General features: G+C 30.9%; 2 protein-coding genes across 4 annotated transcripts; one reads left to right on the forward strand and one right to left on the reverse strand.

Annotated features, from left to right (window-relative positions):
• The first annotated feature begins 307 nt into the window (after nucleotides 1–307).
• On the forward strand, nucleotides 308–4,600 carry LOC130443749 (DDB1- and CUL4-associated factor 7). Of its 2 annotated transcripts, XR_008909877.1 has the most exons (6): nucleotides 308–402; nucleotides 475–763; nucleotides 843–1,032; nucleotides 1,440–1,715; nucleotides 1,822–2,186; nucleotides 3,589–4,600. XR_008909877.1 is itself a non-coding variant. In XM_056778529.1 (5 exons), the coding sequence occupies exons 2-5, from the start codon at nucleotides 477–479 to the stop codon at nucleotides 2,113–2,115; spliced, it is 1,047 nt and encodes a 348-aa protein (XP_056634507.1). In that variant the 5' UTR covers nucleotides 308–402; nucleotides 475–476; the 3' UTR covers nucleotides 2,116–4,600. The 2 variants fall into 2 exon arrangements, 1 of the variants encoding a protein (XP_056634507.1); XM_056778529.1 differs by having other exon boundaries at nucleotides 1,822–4,600.
• Nucleotides 4,601–5,451: 851 nt separating this feature from the next.
• On the reverse strand, nucleotides 5,452–21,259 carry LOC130443744 (uncharacterized). 2 transcript variants are annotated; one of them, XM_056778522.1, is made up of 9 exons: nucleotides 21,094–21,259; nucleotides 19,743–19,992; nucleotides 19,258–19,401; nucleotides 18,502–18,584; nucleotides 15,142–17,895; nucleotides 13,791–14,109; nucleotides 12,574–13,454; nucleotides 11,128–11,424; nucleotides 5,452–10,926 (listed from the first exon to the last, which is right to left on the reverse strand). In XM_056778522.1, exons 2-9 carry the CDS (start codon nucleotides 19,950–19,952, stop codon nucleotides 9,243–9,245), a joined length of 6,372 nt encoding a protein of 2,123 aa, XP_056634500.1. In that variant the 5' UTR covers nucleotides 19,953–19,992; nucleotides 21,094–21,259; the 3' UTR covers nucleotides 5,452–9,242. The 2 variants fall into 2 exon arrangements, with proteins under 2 accessions (XP_056634500.1, XP_056634499.1); XM_056778521.1 differs by lacking the exon at nucleotides 21,094–21,259 and having other exon boundaries at nucleotides 19,743–20,082.
• Nucleotides 21,260–21,359: the final 100 nt, after the last annotated feature.

Genomic DNA, 21,359 nt, shown 5'->3' on the forward strand with positions numbered 1-21,359 from the left:
TTAAAATTTCCTTTTCTTTCTCGTAATTATTGTTACCTATTCCCCTCCCCTCTTTCCATATATTCAGTTTCATTTACTGATATTATGGATACATTTTCTCTGTTTTTAGTTAACGTCTATATTGTACTATAGCTTAACCATTTACTACATTATACATCCAGATCGAATCATACTTCGATTTACTACTATTAGCTCTACATGCACTGGTTAGGTGCACAAATCAAAAAGATTAAGGTGAAATGTGAAAAATATTTCTTTGAAATTGCGAAATTAATTATAGATCTGGCTTTGCTGCTCCAATTTTACCGATTGTATTAGTCGGATGTCACTTGTCAAGGTCAAGCCGACTGCTATAAACAAAAATACACATTTTTAATAACAATATTAACAAAAATTTCATAGGTTAGTACTGTTGGCACGTATATTTATACTTTATTTTGGTGGATTAGCTGAAATATTGTAATACCTTTGTAGAAATGGCCCACTCGGGAGTTGTCCCTGGTGGGAAACGCAAAGAAATTTACAAATACGTCGCCCCATGGCCCTTATACAGTATGAACTGGTCTGTTAGACCGGATAAAAGATTCCGACTTGCTCTTGGAAGTTTTGTTGAAGAATATAATAATAAAGTTCAAATTGTTTCATTGGATGAAGACAACAGTGAATTTTCATCAAAGAGTACTTTTGACCATCCATATCCAACAACTAAAATTATGTGGATACCTGATAGCAAAGGAATTTTTCCCGATTTACTAGCGACGAGGTAAATAACATTGATATGTACACATTTTCATCTAAAACAGTAAATAGAGATACTAAGATGATTATTAAATGTTTTATAGTGGTGACTACTTAAGAATATGGAGGGCAGGTGAACCTGACACAAGACTTGAATGTGTTTTAAACAATAACAAAAATTCAGATTTTTGTGCACCTTTAACTAGTTTCGATTGGAATGAAGTAGATCCCAATTTGGTTGGTACTTCATCTATTGACACAACATGCACCATTTGGGGATTGGAGACTGGGCAGGTAAAAATTTCGTTATTATTCAAATTATTTGTGTGTAACTTGATTATTTTATTTAATGTAACTATCATTTTGAAGTTTCCACTAACCATTGTACTATTACCGTTATCATAAGACAGACATACCAAAAAGGTATTAACCATTTTCATAATCAAAATTAAACAAAAATAAAACATTGACACTTATCCTCTAAAGTGTTACTATTTGTGTCAATAGGAAAAACAATAAAATAAGTGATTTTTCATATTTATATCTTTTTTTCCACTATATTTAATCAATTTTCTGTTGTTATTCTATATTAATTTTCTTTACTCTTTTAGTATTTCTGTTGAAAAACAATCTCTTGGCAACATCATGTTCTTTAAGATGTATACCTTCAAATAATTTTTTTTGACATACGTTTGTTGTAGGTAATGGGTCGAGTTAACTTAGTCTCAGGCCATGTTAAGACTCAGCTCATTGCTCATGATAAAGAAGTTTATGATATTGCATTTTCTCGGGCAGGAGGAGGAAGAGACATGTTTGCATCTGTTGGAGCAGATGGATCAGTCAGAATGTTTGATTTACGACACTTAGAGCACTCTACAATTATTTATGAAGATCATACACATACACCACTGTTAAGGCTGGCTTGGAATAAACAAGATCCAAACTATTTAGCAACAATAGCTATGGACGCTTGTGAAGTAAGAAATGTTCATTAAAGTTAAGAAAAGTTCTGTACTCTGTAGCCCATATTAAGTTTTACTAGAAGGGTAAAACATGATAAAATTAATACTTATTTTTTAACAGGTTATCATACTGGATGTAAGAGTGCCATGCACTCCAGTAGCCCGACTTAACAATCATCGTGCATGTGTAAATGGCATAGCTTGGGCTCCTCACTCCAGTTGTCATATATGCACAGCTGGAGACGATCATCAAGCTCTTATATGGGATATTCAGCAAATGCCCAGAGCTATCGAAGACCCAATTTTAGCATATACAGCAGCAGAAGGTGAAGTTAATCAAATTCAATGGGGAGCAACACAACCTGATTGGATTGCAATTTGTTATAATAAGAGTTTGGAAATATTAAGGGTGTAACTTGTGACAATGTGCTTAGAGAGATTGCTGTTGATTGTATTATGGAAGTTAAAGTGCTGTTGACAATCTAAGTGAGTTGAACTACATTCAACTGCAGATTTTTATCAACTTGTGGTACATTTGTATTCAACAAAACAAAACTCATTTAATATTTAGATACCAGTATTTGGTGCTTAATTGAGAAAATATATGAACATTATGGTAACCTATACTGTCAAGGTTGCACTTAATACAAATGTAATTTATACCATTAGCTAAAGAATCTTTTGAATATCAGAAATGTAGATTCTGTCCAATCTTCTCCTTTTTTTTTGTTTATTAATTTTTGATGGTGGGTTGGAAACCCATAACACATATCAAATTCAAAAAACACATTCATCCATAAGCACCTACTCCATATTTAGAGTACTTCTTGAAAAAATCAACTGGATATTTCTATTAACCATTTTAATTTTTAAGTATGATAAACTCCTGAATTCTCTTTTGAATACAGATCTTTTCATCTTTTAGTTTTATTTTAGAAGAATATTATAAAGTTTTATATAAATTTTTGTACACAGCAGGCCTTATAGATCCATGGCTTGAAGTCTCTCTACTGCTTATCTCAAACTCCTTTTGTTCACGGCTGCATTGCGCCAGTTCGCTATCCCTAACTTCTGTAAGTCTTCCTTACATGCATCTATCCACCATTCTGGCTATATGTCCCCACCAACGTAGTCTTTTTTCCTTACCATATAACTGATCTCTACATGAAGATATAACCTTTTAATCTCTGCACTCGTTCTCTTTCTCCAATCATCTTGAACACTCCTCTCTCCCATGCATTTGGCCTGTTTACCTCTTTTTTATTCATGACCCAACATTCACTACCATATATCACCTTAGATTGTAAATTCTGAGCTTCGCTACCCTTGAGATATCTTTGGACCTTAATAGGATTCCTAGATCACCAGCTGATTTATTGCCTTTGCCAATCTTTGGTCGATTTCTTTAATTTCGTCTCCTTCACTTGTTACCATCACTCCCAGGTATTCAAACTCTTGTACTCTATCAAACCGGAATATTGAATCATATGCCTGTTTGAAGTCGATAAATAATAGCTTCAAATTCAGTACTGGCTCATAGCTATAATTTTGTATTGTTTTTTACACAAAATTCATATATCCACACTAAAAATTAGTTAAATTATTAATAAGGCACAAGACAGGTTTGGTAGTGTAGTTTAATTGGTTACATTTAAGATTGTAGCAGCATTTTGAATTATAATATATGATATTTTGTCTATAATTAAGCTCGATCTGATGTTCCACAAACATTGCTACAAAAATAGTTAAAATGGGCCAAATTACTGTAACCATATAAGAAAATAGTGTGGAATTTGTCATTGAAAGCACTTATTCAATCATCTTAACAGAAGATTAAAAGTTTTAAATATGTTAATATGGTCTAAACTAACTGTTTCAACATTTGCAGCTCAAATGGACTATTTATCAAATCGTATTCGACTCAACACCAGAATAATAGAAATTTGATGTCTTTAGCTTACAACTGAAGCTGACCAAGTCAAAAATTAGGTATTTGGAGTTAATATGACCAAATCTTGCATCTACCCCACGTTGTCACAATAATCTTGGCCATAATGACCATGTCAAGAAGACCACGTTCGCAATATATGACCAAATCTGCTTGACATAGAAAGAGTCAAAGTTATGTATCAGTGATAACCTATTGTAGAATGTTTTGGGAAGAGTACAACATGGCACGGTACGAAGAAAGATCACTGCGCCACGTGCAATCAGTTCAAAGATGAAGCCATTACCAATAAAGTCTTCAAGCAGCATGAAAGGGATGAAGCAAATGCTGAAAAAATACTGATAAAGTATCGTGGCTAAAAATTGAAGTTATGCGTTATCAAAAAATGAAACCTGGCTGTATCCCCTTCAAATACAACTATACCGACTGATTCTCTATGAATTTCCGGCAGAGACAGACATTTCATTAAATAATCTACCATTGTAAACCAGTCTGTTGTGAAAACATCAAATTTGTATAAATCAATCCCATTTGATACTAAAAAGGTACCCAAATCATCTAAGTGCGAAAGTGATTCAGAGATGAATTCTTAGTTTAGTTTTGTGTCAGAGTAAGTTAATAAAGTTTGATTTTGACTACCAAGTCAAGTGTGCCTATCTTTTTACATAGGAGAAGGTGACAAAGTTATATTTTTTCGGAAAGTGAAAATAATTACGCCTCCTAAGTAGATTCATTACAAATCACTGTTTTATATATTTATAAAAAATGCACTTGCGAAATAGTAGTCTCTGATTTTATAGTTGTGTCTAAACTTCAATTCCAATTTATGCAAAATGTTTTACTTGGTCTCTTTTGGTTGTAAGCTCACAATATGAAAATTTTAATGTGATTATTTCATTATTTTCAAGATCTTTTAGACTGGAATTTCAAATAAAATAAATTATTTACATGTGATTGACTTTTATTTTTTTGGTTGCTTTACTGTTGTTCTAGAAGACATATTTTGTACGAAAAATACCCGTTTCAAAGATTGTTAATTACACTTCATAAAAAATAAAGTACTACCTTACTAAAGGAATATTTCGTTTTGAGTATAATTTTCTTCGAACTAACAGAAAAATTTATTTTATACATCGGTTAAAAGTACGCGTCGTTTGCACCTTTTTCGAGGCAGGAAGTAAAATATTTGTGAATTAGTACAGCTGCGCATAATAGCTCTAAATTGCGCGCCGTGATGCCGGAGGTTACGCTTTATGTGCAGCTTTACCAATGCACAAAACTGCAACTTTCTGCCTCTAAAAAGGTGCAACCGACGCGTACTTACTTTCGGTCGGCTATAAAGAAAAATAGTATATACAAGGGCAGAAGTTTGAGAGCTCAAAAATCTCAAACTTTCTGCCCTATTAGTGTAATATACTATATCTGACCCACTGTGATGCTTACTCAAGTGTTTGAAACGCTCTCGTGTGAGTACTGGCACTCACAGATGACGTGGTCTGCAGTTTCATCCTCTTCCATATACCAGCGTCACTCCCGTGGTGAGGAGAGTGTCTTAGATGACCGCGTCCGATTAAAAGTCTAACTAAAGGGATTTGCGCCTATTTAATTAGAGCAGTTGTTTCGTAAGAGAGGTAGAGGGCTCACCTATGTGTGCCTTCGCTTGTCTCAATCCAATTTTTATGAAAGTTGTATATAAACTATCCAAAACTATTTTTTTCTCAAATAATGTATATTGAAAAATATCGACAAAAAAGGAATCTTTTTCTTAATTTTATTTTATAGAATAATGACAACATTGTTTAGATAAAATCTTTATTAAAATATTTTATACAATTTAAATTATGAGGGTACTTAAAACATTTTTGTAGCAACACACAGTGTTGATTTTTATTTTAAAAGAATAAAAGTGTTGTAAAAACAATATTTTATTCAATGTATACATAAAACTGTACTGTTACAACACACTTTTTGACTTTTCAAGGAATTGTACTGCATATATATTTGAATAAACAAATGTTTTACTACTCATACAGTATATACTGATGTTAAAGTAGAAAATAATTTTTATTCGAATGTTTCCTGTATAAGTATAATATTGAACTATAATATAAAAAAATATGTAAAATAGTAAGCTGAAACTAAAATTTTATTATAATTTACAATAAAAAAATTATTTCTGATATTCTGAATTCAACGAATAAAATACTAGAAATCTACAAAAAAACAAATATAATAGAAGCACATACTCCAATAAGTGAGTCGCACAACCAGAATGGATGTTTAAAAAGGTATAGAGGGAATAAGAGTGTAATAGCACTGACTTCAGTTCAAATGAGCACGAGAATATTTATAGAGTTCTTTCGTCCACTAAGGTCCGTTTCCCTCGCCTAATAAACAAATAACTTGCCCTCCAATTGTTGGAATTTCATTAGAACGAACCGTTTCGATTCGAGGATTATTTGCGAAAATATACACAATGTCCTCGAGTCTTGTACCACCGACATTAGATTTTTCAAATGATTTAGGTACAATCAACTTTCTCTCATTCATTTTGAATGTATTGAATATTAGATGAATTTTCTTGGGGATAGAGTTTTATGATACTAGGTATGATGTGATATTAACTAATTCTACAAGTGGGACTTGAAATACACATTCCAAAAAAACCACTTTTTCTATATCTAAAATATAATTTTGGCACGTAACTATATCTAGATACATAAAATAAATTTAGAATTCACACTGCCAGTAAAATAAATATAAAATTGAATATGAAGTTCGTTGCCTATATTAAAATTTTCTTTCCCTGCATTGTAATTTGTTTTTTTAATACTCCTAGAGGTCAAAAATCAAATTAAAGCTCTAATCTTTATTTTCCACTAATTCTACTGAAATAAGTCAATTTTTAATTAAATAATATAAATTAAAGATATTTCCATATCATTCCTGTTTAGGATAATAATTAAATCGTCTTAATGTAGCGTTTTCGTGGTCGAAAATCCATTTATCGAGGTTCTGAATATATTAGTACCAGTACCACTTTATCAACAATGGATTGGTTCACCTCCGGTTTTTTGAACTGGATTTATAAATTGAACGAAAGGTTATTTTTGGAGGGTCCAATTTGTAAGAGTCGAAGGCTTGGCTGAAAAAGACGTATAATTGGAAAAAGTAAAAATAATTGTGTTTTAATTTATTTAACTTCCATTTACATTCGAATTGGTAACTGTCCTTCGATGTTTCAAAGCAGACCAAGGAACGGATCTATTTTCTATTTAGATATACTTTAGCTTAATGTATGTAATTTTAATTAGCCGATAACTGAGGAAAAGGATATTTTTCTATGAAATGCGATATTTTTATAATCAAAAAGAATCCACTTCAAAAAGCTGAACCGCAAACTGAACTAATTCCCTTCTTGGACCTCGATAAATGGATTTTGCGACCTCGAAAACGCCAAATTAACGTGTTTTTATAGTGATCCTAAATCGGACAGATACGAAATTATTTCCAAAATTTCATTATTTTATACAATTTGCTGCAAAATCCTATTGTAACCTGTCAAGAAGTGAAAATTGGGATCAAACTGTCAATATTCAAGCAATTGAAATGATTTGGTTCTAATGGAGTACAAAACTATACAATGTGTTATGAGAACAAAAAAAATATATCACAAAAATTCCCTCTTTTAAAAGGCTATTAGAAAGCATTAGTTTAAAATTTTATTTACTGATTTTATCAAAATGAGAAATATTCATAAAATAAGTTTATCTGCATCATGACGATATTTGCAACTTTCTGTTAGTTGTTTTAACAGTGAAATGGGAATTAAACCATCCTCTTGATTCATTGATTAATCGGTGAGATATATGAAGTGATACCATGATAAAACAGCATGATACAGTGTTCAAAATGTGAACATTTGGAGCAAACATCTCTGATCAAATTCAGTTTGTTTGGCGGTCAGAGGTAGAACTTTGAGCAACAAAAACAAATAATAAAATTTAGAATACTGAAAAAATACTAAAATATACGATGAGATAAATTTATACAGGAATTAGAGAACATTAATCACTTCTTGGTGAAGACAATAAAGCATAAACAAGTATAAAATGACAATTATTGAGATGATTGAAGAATATTAAAAACACTGCACCTAACATGTTCTTCTTGGATATAAAATGCATTATATTAGCCTCTCCTTTATATCTACGTTCTCAAGAGATCTTTTGAATCAATTAACGATACAGCTTTTGGTTCAGAATAAGCGCCAAAGAAGTCTCAACAATGCTTGACCTTGACCTTATGAGAATCCTCCAAACAGTCCCAATCTCCTTTCTAGTGGTTTGAATTTGCTCCGACACTTGAAGACTTTCCTTGGCGGTCAGAGATATAAATTTATTTGCTGTATGTTTGTCTATTTCAAAATAAAACTTAATTCACGAATATCCCTCGAATTATATTATGAAAAAATAAAATTTACTGAATTACAGATATAAATAAAGATAGGATTTCAGTTTTATCATTGAATTATAAAACAGCGGTTAATAAAAATTATTTCAGTATCATTAGAAATCAACAAATAAAAAAATCAAATAAATCATATGGTGTTAGTATACAGTGTGGGACAATTTCAACACCCTGTAAATGAAAATACAAAATGACCTACTTACAACGTACTTTCTGTATTCGCTTACAAAAGTGATACTTGAGCAAATTAGTTCAACTGTCTCACTGATTATCAGATAATAATTTAAATTTTTTCATACAACAAAGAATAAAGTTTAAAAAAATCTTGCAGAAGAATAATTTTAAATTACATTACACTAAGTGGTAATAAGAAAAATATGAAGCTACTGAATTGAAAAGAGCATGTGAATATTTAAGAATGGTATTAAAATCAATGAATTAAAAAAAATTAGATCAAATTAGAATAATTGAGAGTTGAATAGTGGAAAAGTGGGGTTGATAACAACATTAAATAATTAAAGATAATGAAAGTTTATACCAAACTGTTTATTACCACTAAACCAACATTCACAATTACACTGTCTTTTCCATCGAGTCGGATACATACCAGTGACCTACAGAAAACTCCAAAGACGGTGTAATTGTAATTATTGGTTGTATAAAGATCACAAACAACTCCAGAAATTCCAATTTGATAAAATCTTATATGTTACATACTTTTAATTCCAAACTATTCCAATTATCACATATTTTTTGTAACAAATGATGATATGATCCAAATAATAGTAGCTAAACTTCGAATGAATGTTTTTAAACAACCACTAATTATACTTTCAACTTAACCAAAATCAGATCTAAAAAAGAAATAGTACATTATGCAATTAGTGCTGTACACTATATTTTGGCCACGAACTATACAAAAAATTAAATCGCCCTATGAATTAGTCATTACCTATCAACGTTCGAATTTGATTCTGCTTCTCCTCTAGTGCAAAATGCACAACTTTTGTGCCAATTCATAAAGCAAAATATTTGATGCAGCTCGTCGGTAAACAAAATTTCAATACAATGATTAGAAATATTCCTACCCCGCAAGTTGTTTCCACACCGTATACAATAAGAAATTAAATTTCAAAGTGTACTTTTTTTCGTCTCGTTCTTCTCGTTGTTATTACCTGAGGCGAATCATCTACTTCTGATTCATGTTTTTTTGCAATCTTTTTTGCACGCGTCGATTTCTTTACAGGTTGTTGTTTATCTTCACTTTCATCTATTTCTTTGCTTATTTTCGATTTTTTCGCCGATTTGATTGATTCAACGTCTCTTTCGATAAGATTTTCCTTTACATCTTCGACTGCTTTTTTTTTACTCCTTTTATTAGCAGGTGGAGTATTTTTATTGGAACAATTCTCACCGTCTATATTTGATTCAACTTGATTTATTTTTCTTTTTCTTACTTTTGGACTCTCAACAGCAGAATTAGATTCCTGTAAAATAGATTTGGTATCAACTTGTTTTTTGACTTCAGATTCGGAGTTTGGCGCAGATGAAGTGTTTCTCAAGGTGTTCTTCCTAGTAGCATTTTTTCTGCCTCTCTTCCCAACTACTGTTTCTTCCTTAGACGTTTCTTGTAAGGAATTATCAATATTTTCGTTTTTATTTATATTTCTTCTTCCTCTTTTTTTAACTTTTGGCAAATCCACAACTGGGTTTTCCTCCACAGAAGGTATATTAGTTTTCACCCTCTCTGAAGATTCAGCATAATTTACTATTTTTTTATTCCTTCTTCCTCTAGTAGTCAATTTAGGTGAATCTTCTACTAAATGTTCTATGTCTAGTGTGTTGTTCTTGCCAGCATTACGTCTTGTTCTAACAGTGGTTTTCATATCACCATTAATCATTGATGTAATATCTTCAACAGGTTCTTCAATTTCTGCTACTTTTCTAGTAGCATTTCTTCTTCCAGAAACAGATTTAGGTGAATCAAATGTAGCAATTTTTTCCACCGATTTCTCTGTTTCGTCAGCCTTCTTACTAGCATTCCAATTTCCCCTAACATTCTTAGTAGTCGCCTCTATACTTCTTGTTACCTCTTCAGTATCTTCCAACTTCTTGGTAGCGTTTCTTCTTCCTCGAACAGGTTTAGATGAATCTAAAGTGTCTAAATCTTTATTACTTGTAATATTCTCCTTATTAACAGTCACAGTATCTTCAGAGGATTTCTCGATTTCTTTTACCTTCTTAATAGCTTTACCTCTAACTGGCTTAGGAGAATCTAAAGTCATGGGTTCTGTGTCATTTGAAATCGTTCTGTTAGTTTTGTTTCGTCTTCTCCTATTAGATTTGGAAGAATCCAAAGTGATGACTTCTGTATCAGCAGCAACCACTGTATCTTTAACTTTTTCTTCAATGTTTTTTACTTTCTTGGTAGCATTTCGTCTTCCTCTAACGGGCTTTGGAGAATTAGGAGTTGCATTTTCTTCAACAATGTGTGAGGCTTTCAACTTGCTTCTTGTTTTTTTATTTGGAGATGAACCTTCGAGGTTCTGAATATCTGAGTCAATTTCAACGTCTTTTCTTCCTTCTATTTCTTCAGAAGTACTAGCAATTTCCATTTCGTTATTTTCCTTTTTCCTCCGGGTACTTCTTGTTTCCAAAGTTTTGAAGTTAAGCTCTTCTTTTGTTTTGACCTTTTCTGATTCTTTAGAAGCATCTGTTTTCTCTTTTGTTAAAGACACTGTGAGGCACTGGACATTTTCAAATTCTTTTCTTTTGTTTTTTCCTTTACTTCGTATTATTGGAGCAACCCTATAAAGCAAATGAAATATTAATATTTAAGGCAAAAGCTGCATTTGATTCATTTGTGGATTACTATAAATTTTTGAAGGTAAACATGATTTTATTAAATAACAATGGAGTCTTTTAACATCTAAATTTCTTTACTTATGGATACAATTTTGTCTTGATTCTAAATTTGTTTACTCCTTTGATTTGAAAAAAGTTACTTACTTCTTCTTTAATTCCTTCTGTTCTTTAACCCAAACAGAAACTCGGGGGCTAACTTCAGGTTGATCTCCAATAGATTTTCTGATGGCCCCATAAGCATCGAATTGTTTTTGAGGAGACATGCTCTTTGATCTGTACGTTTTCAGGACTTTTTTGTTGAAAATTCTATTAAATAGATCTTCATTATTTTCTATATCGCTGGCGTTACTTAAACTTTGATTAACTGAAGTATTGAAAATATTTGCAACTCCTTCTACGTCGCTAAGATCATTCAATGGTTGTTTTTGGACTTTGGGCGTACTGAAATATGAAAAATTTAAGTATCCACTAAATCCACACTAATAATATCTGACTTGTAACATAGAACATAGAACTGAATTTACAAGTGTGGCATCAATTTCAAGAAGAAATATGATTACAGATGGTTTGAAAAATAGTATTTTAAATGACTGTAATAGTGATAACTATAACCCACTATAAACTACTGTTCGGGTATGACTTTTAAACAGACCAACAGCTGCGGTACTAGAATAGTTTGATTGTCTTGTTGAAACATTTTATCTCATATTGATAGAAAAATGGAAAAATGAATCTATTTCAAATTTTTTCACAAAAAATTTAAGTGCCACAGATTTAGCCTGTCACATGTCTAGAATTAAATATTTATTATATAAACTTAACCAGTAGTACTACCGGTTATAGAATTTGCATACAGAATTTAATGAAACTTGGAATATTAGTATATTATTATAAAATAATCAACCAATTAAATTTTCAGAGGTCTACAAAGAACTGGAAAAAAGATATTAGCATAAAAATTTTTTTGCTTTTTCCATTGATGCCTATGGTTGGTCCTTTATTTCACAAAGCGTGACGTTCAGATATCAGTGAAACCAACGGGAAGATAAACACTTTCTTGACATTTTGGATATTTGAAATTTGAACTTCAGGGCTTGTGATAAGAACAATTATTAAATAATATACGTAAATACGTGGCCACACTGCGGACGAGATGACGCGCGCGAAATTTGAACGTGTACAGTACGCAGTATGTGGAAATATTTGTGTTATACATCTCTTTTCCTTTACGCGGCGTTGCCAAATATAAATAGTACACTAATCAAACTACAAATAGTACACATTTGACTCTTGTGGTAGAACTACCTTAAGCAGCTAACAACGCAAACAGTATTTTTTTAAAAGCAGGTATTTAATGTGGAAAAAGGATTCAAAATTATACATCAGAAAAAAAATTAAAGCTGATGAAGTTTAGTATTTTGGGGAAAAATTTTATTTTTGCTGCTCATTTGATGGTTCAGGAAGTTGGTATAATAAAGAATTTTATATTTTTTATGCTATCTTTGAACGAATTAAATTATGGAATGAATTTTTAGTTTTCATTTATGCACTTTTTGTAATAAGTAATATTTACATATTACCCTTACTTACCTCATCAATTTTTTCAAGCCATGAACATCAGTTAAATCATTAAGAGGCTCTTTGTGTTCTCGAGCAGGTTCTAACAACTTCTTTATTCCTCTTACGTCAGTTAAATCATTTTTAGGAGAATTTTGTTGTTTAGGAGACATAATTTTTCGTAAATTCGGTACTTTTGTCAAATCGTTCTTAGGAGAATTTATTTTTCTAGGAGTGGAGAAGATTTTCTTGACACATGGTATATTTGTTAGATCATTTTTAGGAGAATTTACTTTTTTTGGTGTAGCGAAGAAATTTTTGACACTTGGTATATCTGTTAAATCATTTTTAGGTGAATTGACCTTTTTGGGAGTTGCGAAGATCTTTTTGATATGTGGGATACTTGTCAAATCATTTTTAGGTGAATTTACTTGTTTAGGAGTTGTAAAAAACTTCTTTATAGGTGGTATATTTGTTAAATCATTTTTAGGTGTTTTTGGTACTCTGGGAGTTCTAAATAGTCTATTAACACCTTCTACATTCGACAAATCATTATTAGGCTCTTTCTGAACTTTGTTAGTTTTCTTTTTAGGTGTTGGGGATTTAATTGTAGGCATTGACTCTGAAATAGTTTCACCTACATCTGTAGTCGAGAAAGTACTTATTTGTAAAGATCTTCTATTAGATTTTAAAGATTCTGCCTTATTTTGAATTTGATCTAAAGATGGTAAAGACTTTCTCACAGTGATAGGTTTATTCTGTTGGAGCTTTGTGGAAAATCTAGTTAAAGGATATGTAATGACAGGTTTATTCGTTAGGTCAATGATATGTTTAGGAGTACCAGCTGCTACATCATGAGGATCATCTTCTTCAAACACTTCATCAGAAGTGAAAGAGGTGAATGAAGAAAGCCCCTGAAAGAGAAAACAGCTATCAAATATTATAATGAAGATAATTAGAGAATCAAATGCAAAATTAAAGCAATTACTCAATATCTGTTTTTCTAAAGAAAATTATTAAAAACGCATTAACAAGTTTTGCCATTTAGGCATATTTTTTGATAAATTAATTTTTTTTTTCATAAGTAGTTACTTTAAGAAGGAAGAAGTTTATCCACTATTTTTTTACTATTCTAGATAATCTTGCACAATAAACTATTCTGATTATTAAACCAAGTTAAGGTCGTCACGTTTCAGCATTAGAGAGGTTAATAAAAATTATATTACATATAAGATTATTAGAAAAATTACCTCATCGTAACTATGATTTTCATCTACTGTTAATTTGATCCTTTTATTAGACCTAATAATAGGAGCAGATTCCCTAGGTCTCTTTTTGGACTTCTCTGAAGGTGTATCTTTATTATAACGGTTGCATGATTTTTTAAGTCTGTCTTGATATTGTAAAACAGATTTTCTTTCTCGAGATTGTAAGACAGATTTTCTTATATTTTTGAAGAGATGAGGAGTATTGAGTGGAGTTTTGATACCTATGTCAACTTCTGTATTATCAACAGGTGTTCCTGGTGTTATATCCTCAGTGATGGGTTGGTATGGTAGAGATATATTGCTAAAAATGAAGAAATAATAAAAATAATCAAAATTTACAATGAGTAGCATCAATAAAATAGAACGGAATGAAACAGTAACGATGAGAAAAAAACGGAAAATGTAATACAAGAAGTTAGAATACTTAGTGAGTGAATTGCAGGTTAAATAAATCTGCTAAAAGGATAGTGAACAGAAATAGAAGGGAAGGCCAAAACATAAATAGAACAGAAACATTAAGGAAATCCAGATTATACAACATGAAGAAAAGGCAAGACACAATCAAAGGTAACATTAAGATCAGATTACGTATTGAGGTAGTTGTGAATAAAATTTTAATAAAAATCAGCAACAATTGATGTTGATTTCAAATGCAGGCATTCAAGTTGTAAATTATTTTGTCAGCATAAATTGGTTGGAGGTAATCAATTCAATGTCAAAGAAAACAGAAAAATATAAATATATGCTAACAAAATTTGGTATAGCAAGATATAAAGTACACTGTATTATTAGAGACAGAGACAAACCATGGCAATATCACAATTTCGAGATATTGACTGCCGATGAACTACAATTACATATAAAAATTGGATAAAAGTATGACGGAACACACAATACAAAAAAATTGAGAAGTTGTTTAATCACAGCAAAGAAAGAATTTAATTTTATTCATTGATCAACATAAACCTATTTTTCATGGCTACATCACAAAGTTGAACAGCTTTTCTTACATGATTGAAATTTTTAAAAATTAGTGATTTTATGAGTATATACCACTGCAGCCAAAACTGTATATGTTTGTACTTGAGAAAATCAAAAGAGAATCAAACAAGTCCAATGCCTTTAATCTATTAAAAATGTCACATTTGCTAAAACATTATACTATGGTAAGTGTTTTGTTTGAGTAATTTATTAATATCAATATCATAATCCACTGACTTTGAAAAACAGCATCAGTATAAAATCTCGAATCAGCAATAACCCTTGTATAAATAGTATTGCCTTTAAATGGTTAGAAATAGAAATATTACAGTTTTAAAAGTAATGAATTTACCTTCCAACTCTTGGGCTGTTTGGAGTTGACAAATTGGTTTGAACAATTGAACGACTACTTCTTTGATTTAAATTAGCATCGGTGGCATTTATTAAACTATCATTGTCATACAATACAGAAACTGTAGAAACAATCTCACTGTCTTTAGTAGAATTTACGTTGGAGTATTCAGATTCCTTTGTTGAACAACTCTTATTATTTATATATGTATATAAGGGAAGAGTGGTAGAATCATATTTATTGGAATTATCTATTTTGAAAGAAACTTCAGAAGTAAATGAACCATAAATGAAATCATCGTGAGCAGTAGATTTTCTGATTCTAAGAGGTCTTTTAGTTACATTATCTTGTACATTTGACACACTCATTGTTTTCTCTGATTCAGACAAGTTCACTAATGTATTACTAAGACTCTTTGAATTCTTTACAGAATTGTTCACATCCTCCAAACTTATAAGTTCTTCTTTAGATGCTCTACTGTTACTGTTAGATGATGTATATTTTGTGGCCTTTCTCGCAGAAGACATTTTCGAAGGGGAAAGATGCTGTTCAAATTCAGATCTACTGATATCTAGGGAATCATTTGCTAGGATCGACAGTTCATAATTTGTTGTTGTCTGTACATGAGACATACTTGCTCTAGTTGAAGACCTTCTCCTAGATTTTTCTAGTGAAGTATCTGCAGTTGTGGACAAGCTAATTGGAGAAAGCGACTGATTCTCAAAATTGGAGCAATTGGTACTTTGAGATCTTAGCCTTACACTTTTACTTAAGGAAGATGATGTCGCTTTCCTAAAGTTTGGTGTGCAAATCTGTGATTTGTTCTGTCCATCACCTCCAGCCTCAGATAATATTGTAGAAAATTCACAATTCTCTTCGGTATAAAATTGAGATGATAGTCTAGAACCAGATGTATTTGAAATGCTTTTTATAGGTGAAGATAATGTTTTAGTTTTTGAAGTATCACTTTCAATCTCATAATCAAGAAGATCTTCTACAGCACTAGTTGAGGACAGGCTAGAGTTTGATCTATTTGGCATCTGATTTTTTGAATTATTTGTTATGCTCTTTTTAACAGATGATAATCTTGATACTCTACCACAATCATTACTAGAGCTTTGTTTCTTCATATTGAATGACTTGTTTGATTTTGTTGATCTTCCATTACTTGTTGTCTTTCTAACTGAGGATTCTCTTGTATCTGATTTTCTAAGTACAACTTCTGACTGATTCATTTTTAACGTTTTTCCTGGCGTCCGAATCAGAGACTTGTTTGGTGCACTATTTCTAGTTTTCTTAGTTTTCGCGCTGGTAATTGAGAATATATGTGAGGAACATTTTTCTTCAAGTTCGGATTCTTGGCCATTTCTTTGCCTCGACTTTCTAGTACCAGGCGACTTAAGATCATTTTTGAGATTATCAGATGTAACCAAATACTCTAGCGGAGAAAGATCTTCAATTATATAATTGTCAGAATTGTTATTTTGATTTTGGTAACTAATCGAATTGTCTTCAGTATCAGTTTCACTCATTGAGTATTTTGATAAAGGTGAAAACGGAGATATTTGCAGGTATTCAGATTCATCTGAGGCTATCTTATTTCTACTTCGTCTTGTTACAGTCTTTGTACTATTACTGACAGTAGTTCTAGCATATTGTTGCTGTCTAGGGGTTTTTAAATTAGTTTTCCTTATGGAGTTTCCTCCAGAATACTTAGTGGTGTTTGAGAAACTTTGTTGCACGCTTAACCGGGATGGCTTGGGAGTATTTGCTTTAGATTCAATCTTTGCAATGTGTGAATAATTTTCTATTTGGAGAGATTTGTTCCCCGTGCTCTTTCTAACTGAGGAAGATGTTGGTATAATGCTTTCATCAGTAATACAACTTTGTTCTTCCATAGTGAATGACTTATTCAATTGTACTGATTTTCTTTTACCAACTGTCTTTCTAAATAAGGATACATTGGTAGAGAATATATTATCTTCCAATTTGGGTTTTTGTAATATCCCATCTGGTTGATTCCTTTTCAAAGATTTTCTAGAGGCAGACGATTGATTTAAGGATTTTTTCTTTGTACTTTTTTTAGTTGAAGATAATTTTCTAGAAGAAACATTATCATCTGTTCTTTCAGAGTCATCAAGACCTGACTCTTGTATATTATTGCTTATATTTGAGGCAAATACACTATTACCCTGCCAAGATTCATCAAATTCTAATTTTTTTTCCTCGTCATTTAAAGCTGGAGATGAATATGTGGGTGATACATTTTCTTCAATTTCAGACTCTGAGCAAATAGGTTTTTCAGGCACAAGCAAATATTCTAGTGAAGCAAGATCTCCAATATTTTTAGATTCCTTAGTATGAGACTGATCTATAAATACATCTTCTTCAGTATCATTTTCACTCAAAGAAAATTTTGGTAAGGGTGACAATGCAGACATTTGCAGGTTTTCTGATTCAAATGAGATTATTTTATTTCTGCTTTGCCTTGTTTTTGTGCTATTTCTAATGGAAGTTCTAGCGTATACTTGCTGTCTAGGAGTTTTCACATTAGACTTCCTAGAAGTATCTTTAGAACAATTCGTATTGTTTGAGAAACGTTGAGCATTCGACTGGGGTGGTTTTAGCATATTAAGTTTATGTGAAACTTTTGGAATTAGCAGATGTGTTTGATTCTTGTAGCGATGTTCTTGTAGCGACATACGACGTTTAGATGTGGAATGGGGTAGAGCTTTGGAAACTATAATCGGTTTCCTGCAGACAAAAATAAAAAATTGATTAATTTGATATAAGGAAGTAGTTTTGTAAATAAAATCCACAGATATGCAAGGAAACAATACAACATAAAATTTAACTAGTAATTTCATACTGTAATAAATAAGAGTATACTTGAAGATTTTAGGATTTTAAATATTAAACAGATACAAAACCAACATATAGAAGTAACACTTTTTGAAATATCGGGGTAATGTGGGTCTCATAATGTTAAAAAACAAGCCAATGTGATAGTAATTACAATAGATGATGTGATATGTTCTTCTTTTGGAAAAAGTGACCAGTTAAGTGAAGCCATTATTAACTTCATGGCATCTTATCAGGAATAATAGATATGCATAGATCTCAGGTTCATCATTTTTGACTCTTTGGAAAGTACTAAGGCAGATAATGAAAATCCATTAAGTAAATAATTTAATAATTTAATTTGCAATTAAATAGTGTCATGAAGCATCTGAAATATTTATTGGATCTTATATGAAAATGTTATTTTATTCTAACAAAATCAGTCTTGCATAAAATTATAAGGAATAAAATTTTCGAAATTCATTTTGAGCAATTGAGATGAAACATTAATAACCTTACCTTTCTGTTTGGCTTATTGGTATTGGGGATTTTTTTCTGTTTCTATATAAGGCAGGCAATTTCTGTTCTGCCTCACCAATTTCCTAAAATATACATTTTGATTAAAATAAAAACTTATTATCATTTTGAATGATGAATTTCTAAGGATTTTAACCAGTTAGGAAAACCTTATCTTTCAAGATTTGGAGGTTTTTTAATGATACCAACATAAAGCAACAACGTAAGGGTGAGTTTTGGAATTCTTCCATAAAACCACCTTGAAGCAACAAAATATGCTGCTAGTTCGTAACTTAATACTGCAAGTAACCCAAAAAGAGTTATCAAGTATTCCCTTGAAAAATAGTTCATACACTTGGTAGAGGACCGCAATTTCTTAAAAGAGACTAGACAATTATCAAGTAACAAATTAGAACAAATTATTAGCAAAGTCAGGAATGTGTCTTTCAAAATGGTCCCCTCAGCTTAATATATGTTAGAGAAAAAAATGAAAAGAGTGAAAAATACTAAAAATACTTATATCAGATAACTAGACATAATAAAATAATGAAAATTGGAAATTCTCATAATTGCTCAATAATGTGAAAATACCCTAATGCCAAAGGAAAAAAGTGGCATAAAGAATAAATATTAACTTGATAACATTTCAATAACAATACATGATTAAAATAATCAAGGTTTACTGCATCAAATTTTTTTTGGTTAATCAGATATGAAATGAGAATTTTAATCACTTAATACAATAAAATCAAAACATACCTGTTCTGTAAGAAATTCATTTTTATATTGAATCCTTTTTCCAAATATTTCGATTAAATCCTCATGTCTTAGAATTCTGGCTTTTCTAACAATAGAATTGTTCACTGTTATTGGATATTTAGAGGATTTGTTAATAATTGTCGCCTACAAGTTTAAGTGAAATTTTTACATATTCTACACCAAATATGTATACATTGTAAAAAAATATTAGTAGAAAGGTTTACTTTTTGCATAAATTTCAAAAATCTTTTTGAAGAAAATTGACAATTTTATTAATACTTTTGTAAATATTACTATAACATAACCTTCAGTATGACTATATATTAATTAATCAATTGTGATAGTTTCTGATTTATTAAGAAAGGAATAAGACACGCTATACTTAACAGTATTTATATTAGCCTATTTTAAAACACGAAATATTGAGATATCACCTGTAAGTTGTAGAAACTAAGCAGTGGAAATCAATTTAAAGTTTTACTTACAATTCTGTTTTCATTGACCTCTATAACACAATGAATTGCTTCTAAACGAACATCTTCCAATTTTATTCGAACATCTGCATTTAAAGAAGCTCCAATTGTTGTTGTACCTTCTGATAAAGGATATAGTGTTCCTTCATCACTATTCCTTTTTAAAAATAAGAGAAAACCATTCTCCTGCTCACTTGAGTCACTCTCTTCGAAACTATCCATGATTACTTTCTTGTCTAGTTTTTTTCCGTTATCATTTTATCTAAAACAGTTTTAAAACTTATTTTGAATTACAAGGTTAGCGTCAAGATAAATTATTCAATTTTGACAATTGACAGTTGGCAATGCCAATATTTATTTAAAAAACAAACTAGCATCGACGTCAAATCTTGGAAAATTTTCCGAGCTGGCAATGGTGTACAGCCACATGGATCAATCTCCTGGATACTATAATAGGGCATATAGATAACAGTATTAAATGAAAGACTAAATTCGGGCATCGAAATTAGGTACCACGAATATTATAATAATGAAAGAGTACAATGCCGAGAAATTTCCATAGATCTATAATGTCGAATGTTTATACGATATAATATATGATTAAACTATAACTTCCTCTAAACTCAATCAGATACAGCTAATTATGATATTCGATATCAATAGCCCCAATAAGAAAAAAAATATAATAAATAAGTATTTTTTTGTATATTAAATAGTTGAAACGACCTTTTTGAAAACAATGTCAATTATTTTTCCTAAAGACAAAAATGAGATCAGAATCCATTACAATTTAGCAAAACAGCATTAGAGTTTAAAGCGATTTAATACCATGTATATATCCCAAATCCAAGCTTTGCACACGACTATGGGGTCTTGGGCACTGCTGCCAGATCCGTTCTATTCGCTTGACGCCATTCTATTAATCTCGAAAGACAATAGTTAACAAAATGTATATGATTTTGCAGGGAATAACGGTTAATACATTTTAAACACTTAGTTTATACATAAACTGGATAATTACAAAGGTAAGTATTAAGTTGTTTAGCTGAAAATATGAGAGATTACTCATTGAAAGGTGTTTTATTACATCTCCAAATGACAAGTTTTGTTTCAGAGATTGTACATTTGAAATGATAACTACAACTTTTGTTACAGATTGTACATCAATTTGAAAGGCACAGAAAATGAATTTTATAATTCAATTATTAAGTTGGAAATGATGCATACAGGCGTTGGAGAGAATTAGTAGAAAATCGCATAACCGTTGGATAGCAATAGGACTAGTAATTGGCATTTAAAAAACTGATATTTTCAACCGCCAAAAGTGTAACATTTATTAATATGCTAACAACAACAAACTTACGATTTGTTTTAATATGTTCTTAAACATAGTTTTCTTATTCCAGCAAACTATGAACAAAGATCACGTATTCACCTTGGTATAATTATAAGTTACGAAAATCAAAACACAACAAACACATTAATGGACCTCCACTGAACGAGAAAATAACAACTGTTTTTTTGAATGCTGGAGAGATGCATCTCAATTACGCATGCGTATTCTAGACTACTCTAGTCAAATCTGATGATTTTAAAATAAATTCCAAAATTAAATGGATAGATTTAATT

This window comes from Diorhabda sublineata, chromosome 5 (genome assembly GCF_026230105.1).
Source record: "Diorhabda sublineata isolate icDioSubl1.1 chromosome 5, icDioSubl1.1, whole genome shotgun sequence".
Taxonomy (NCBI): domain Eukaryota; kingdom Metazoa; phylum Arthropoda; class Insecta; order Coleoptera; family Chrysomelidae; genus Diorhabda; species Diorhabda sublineata.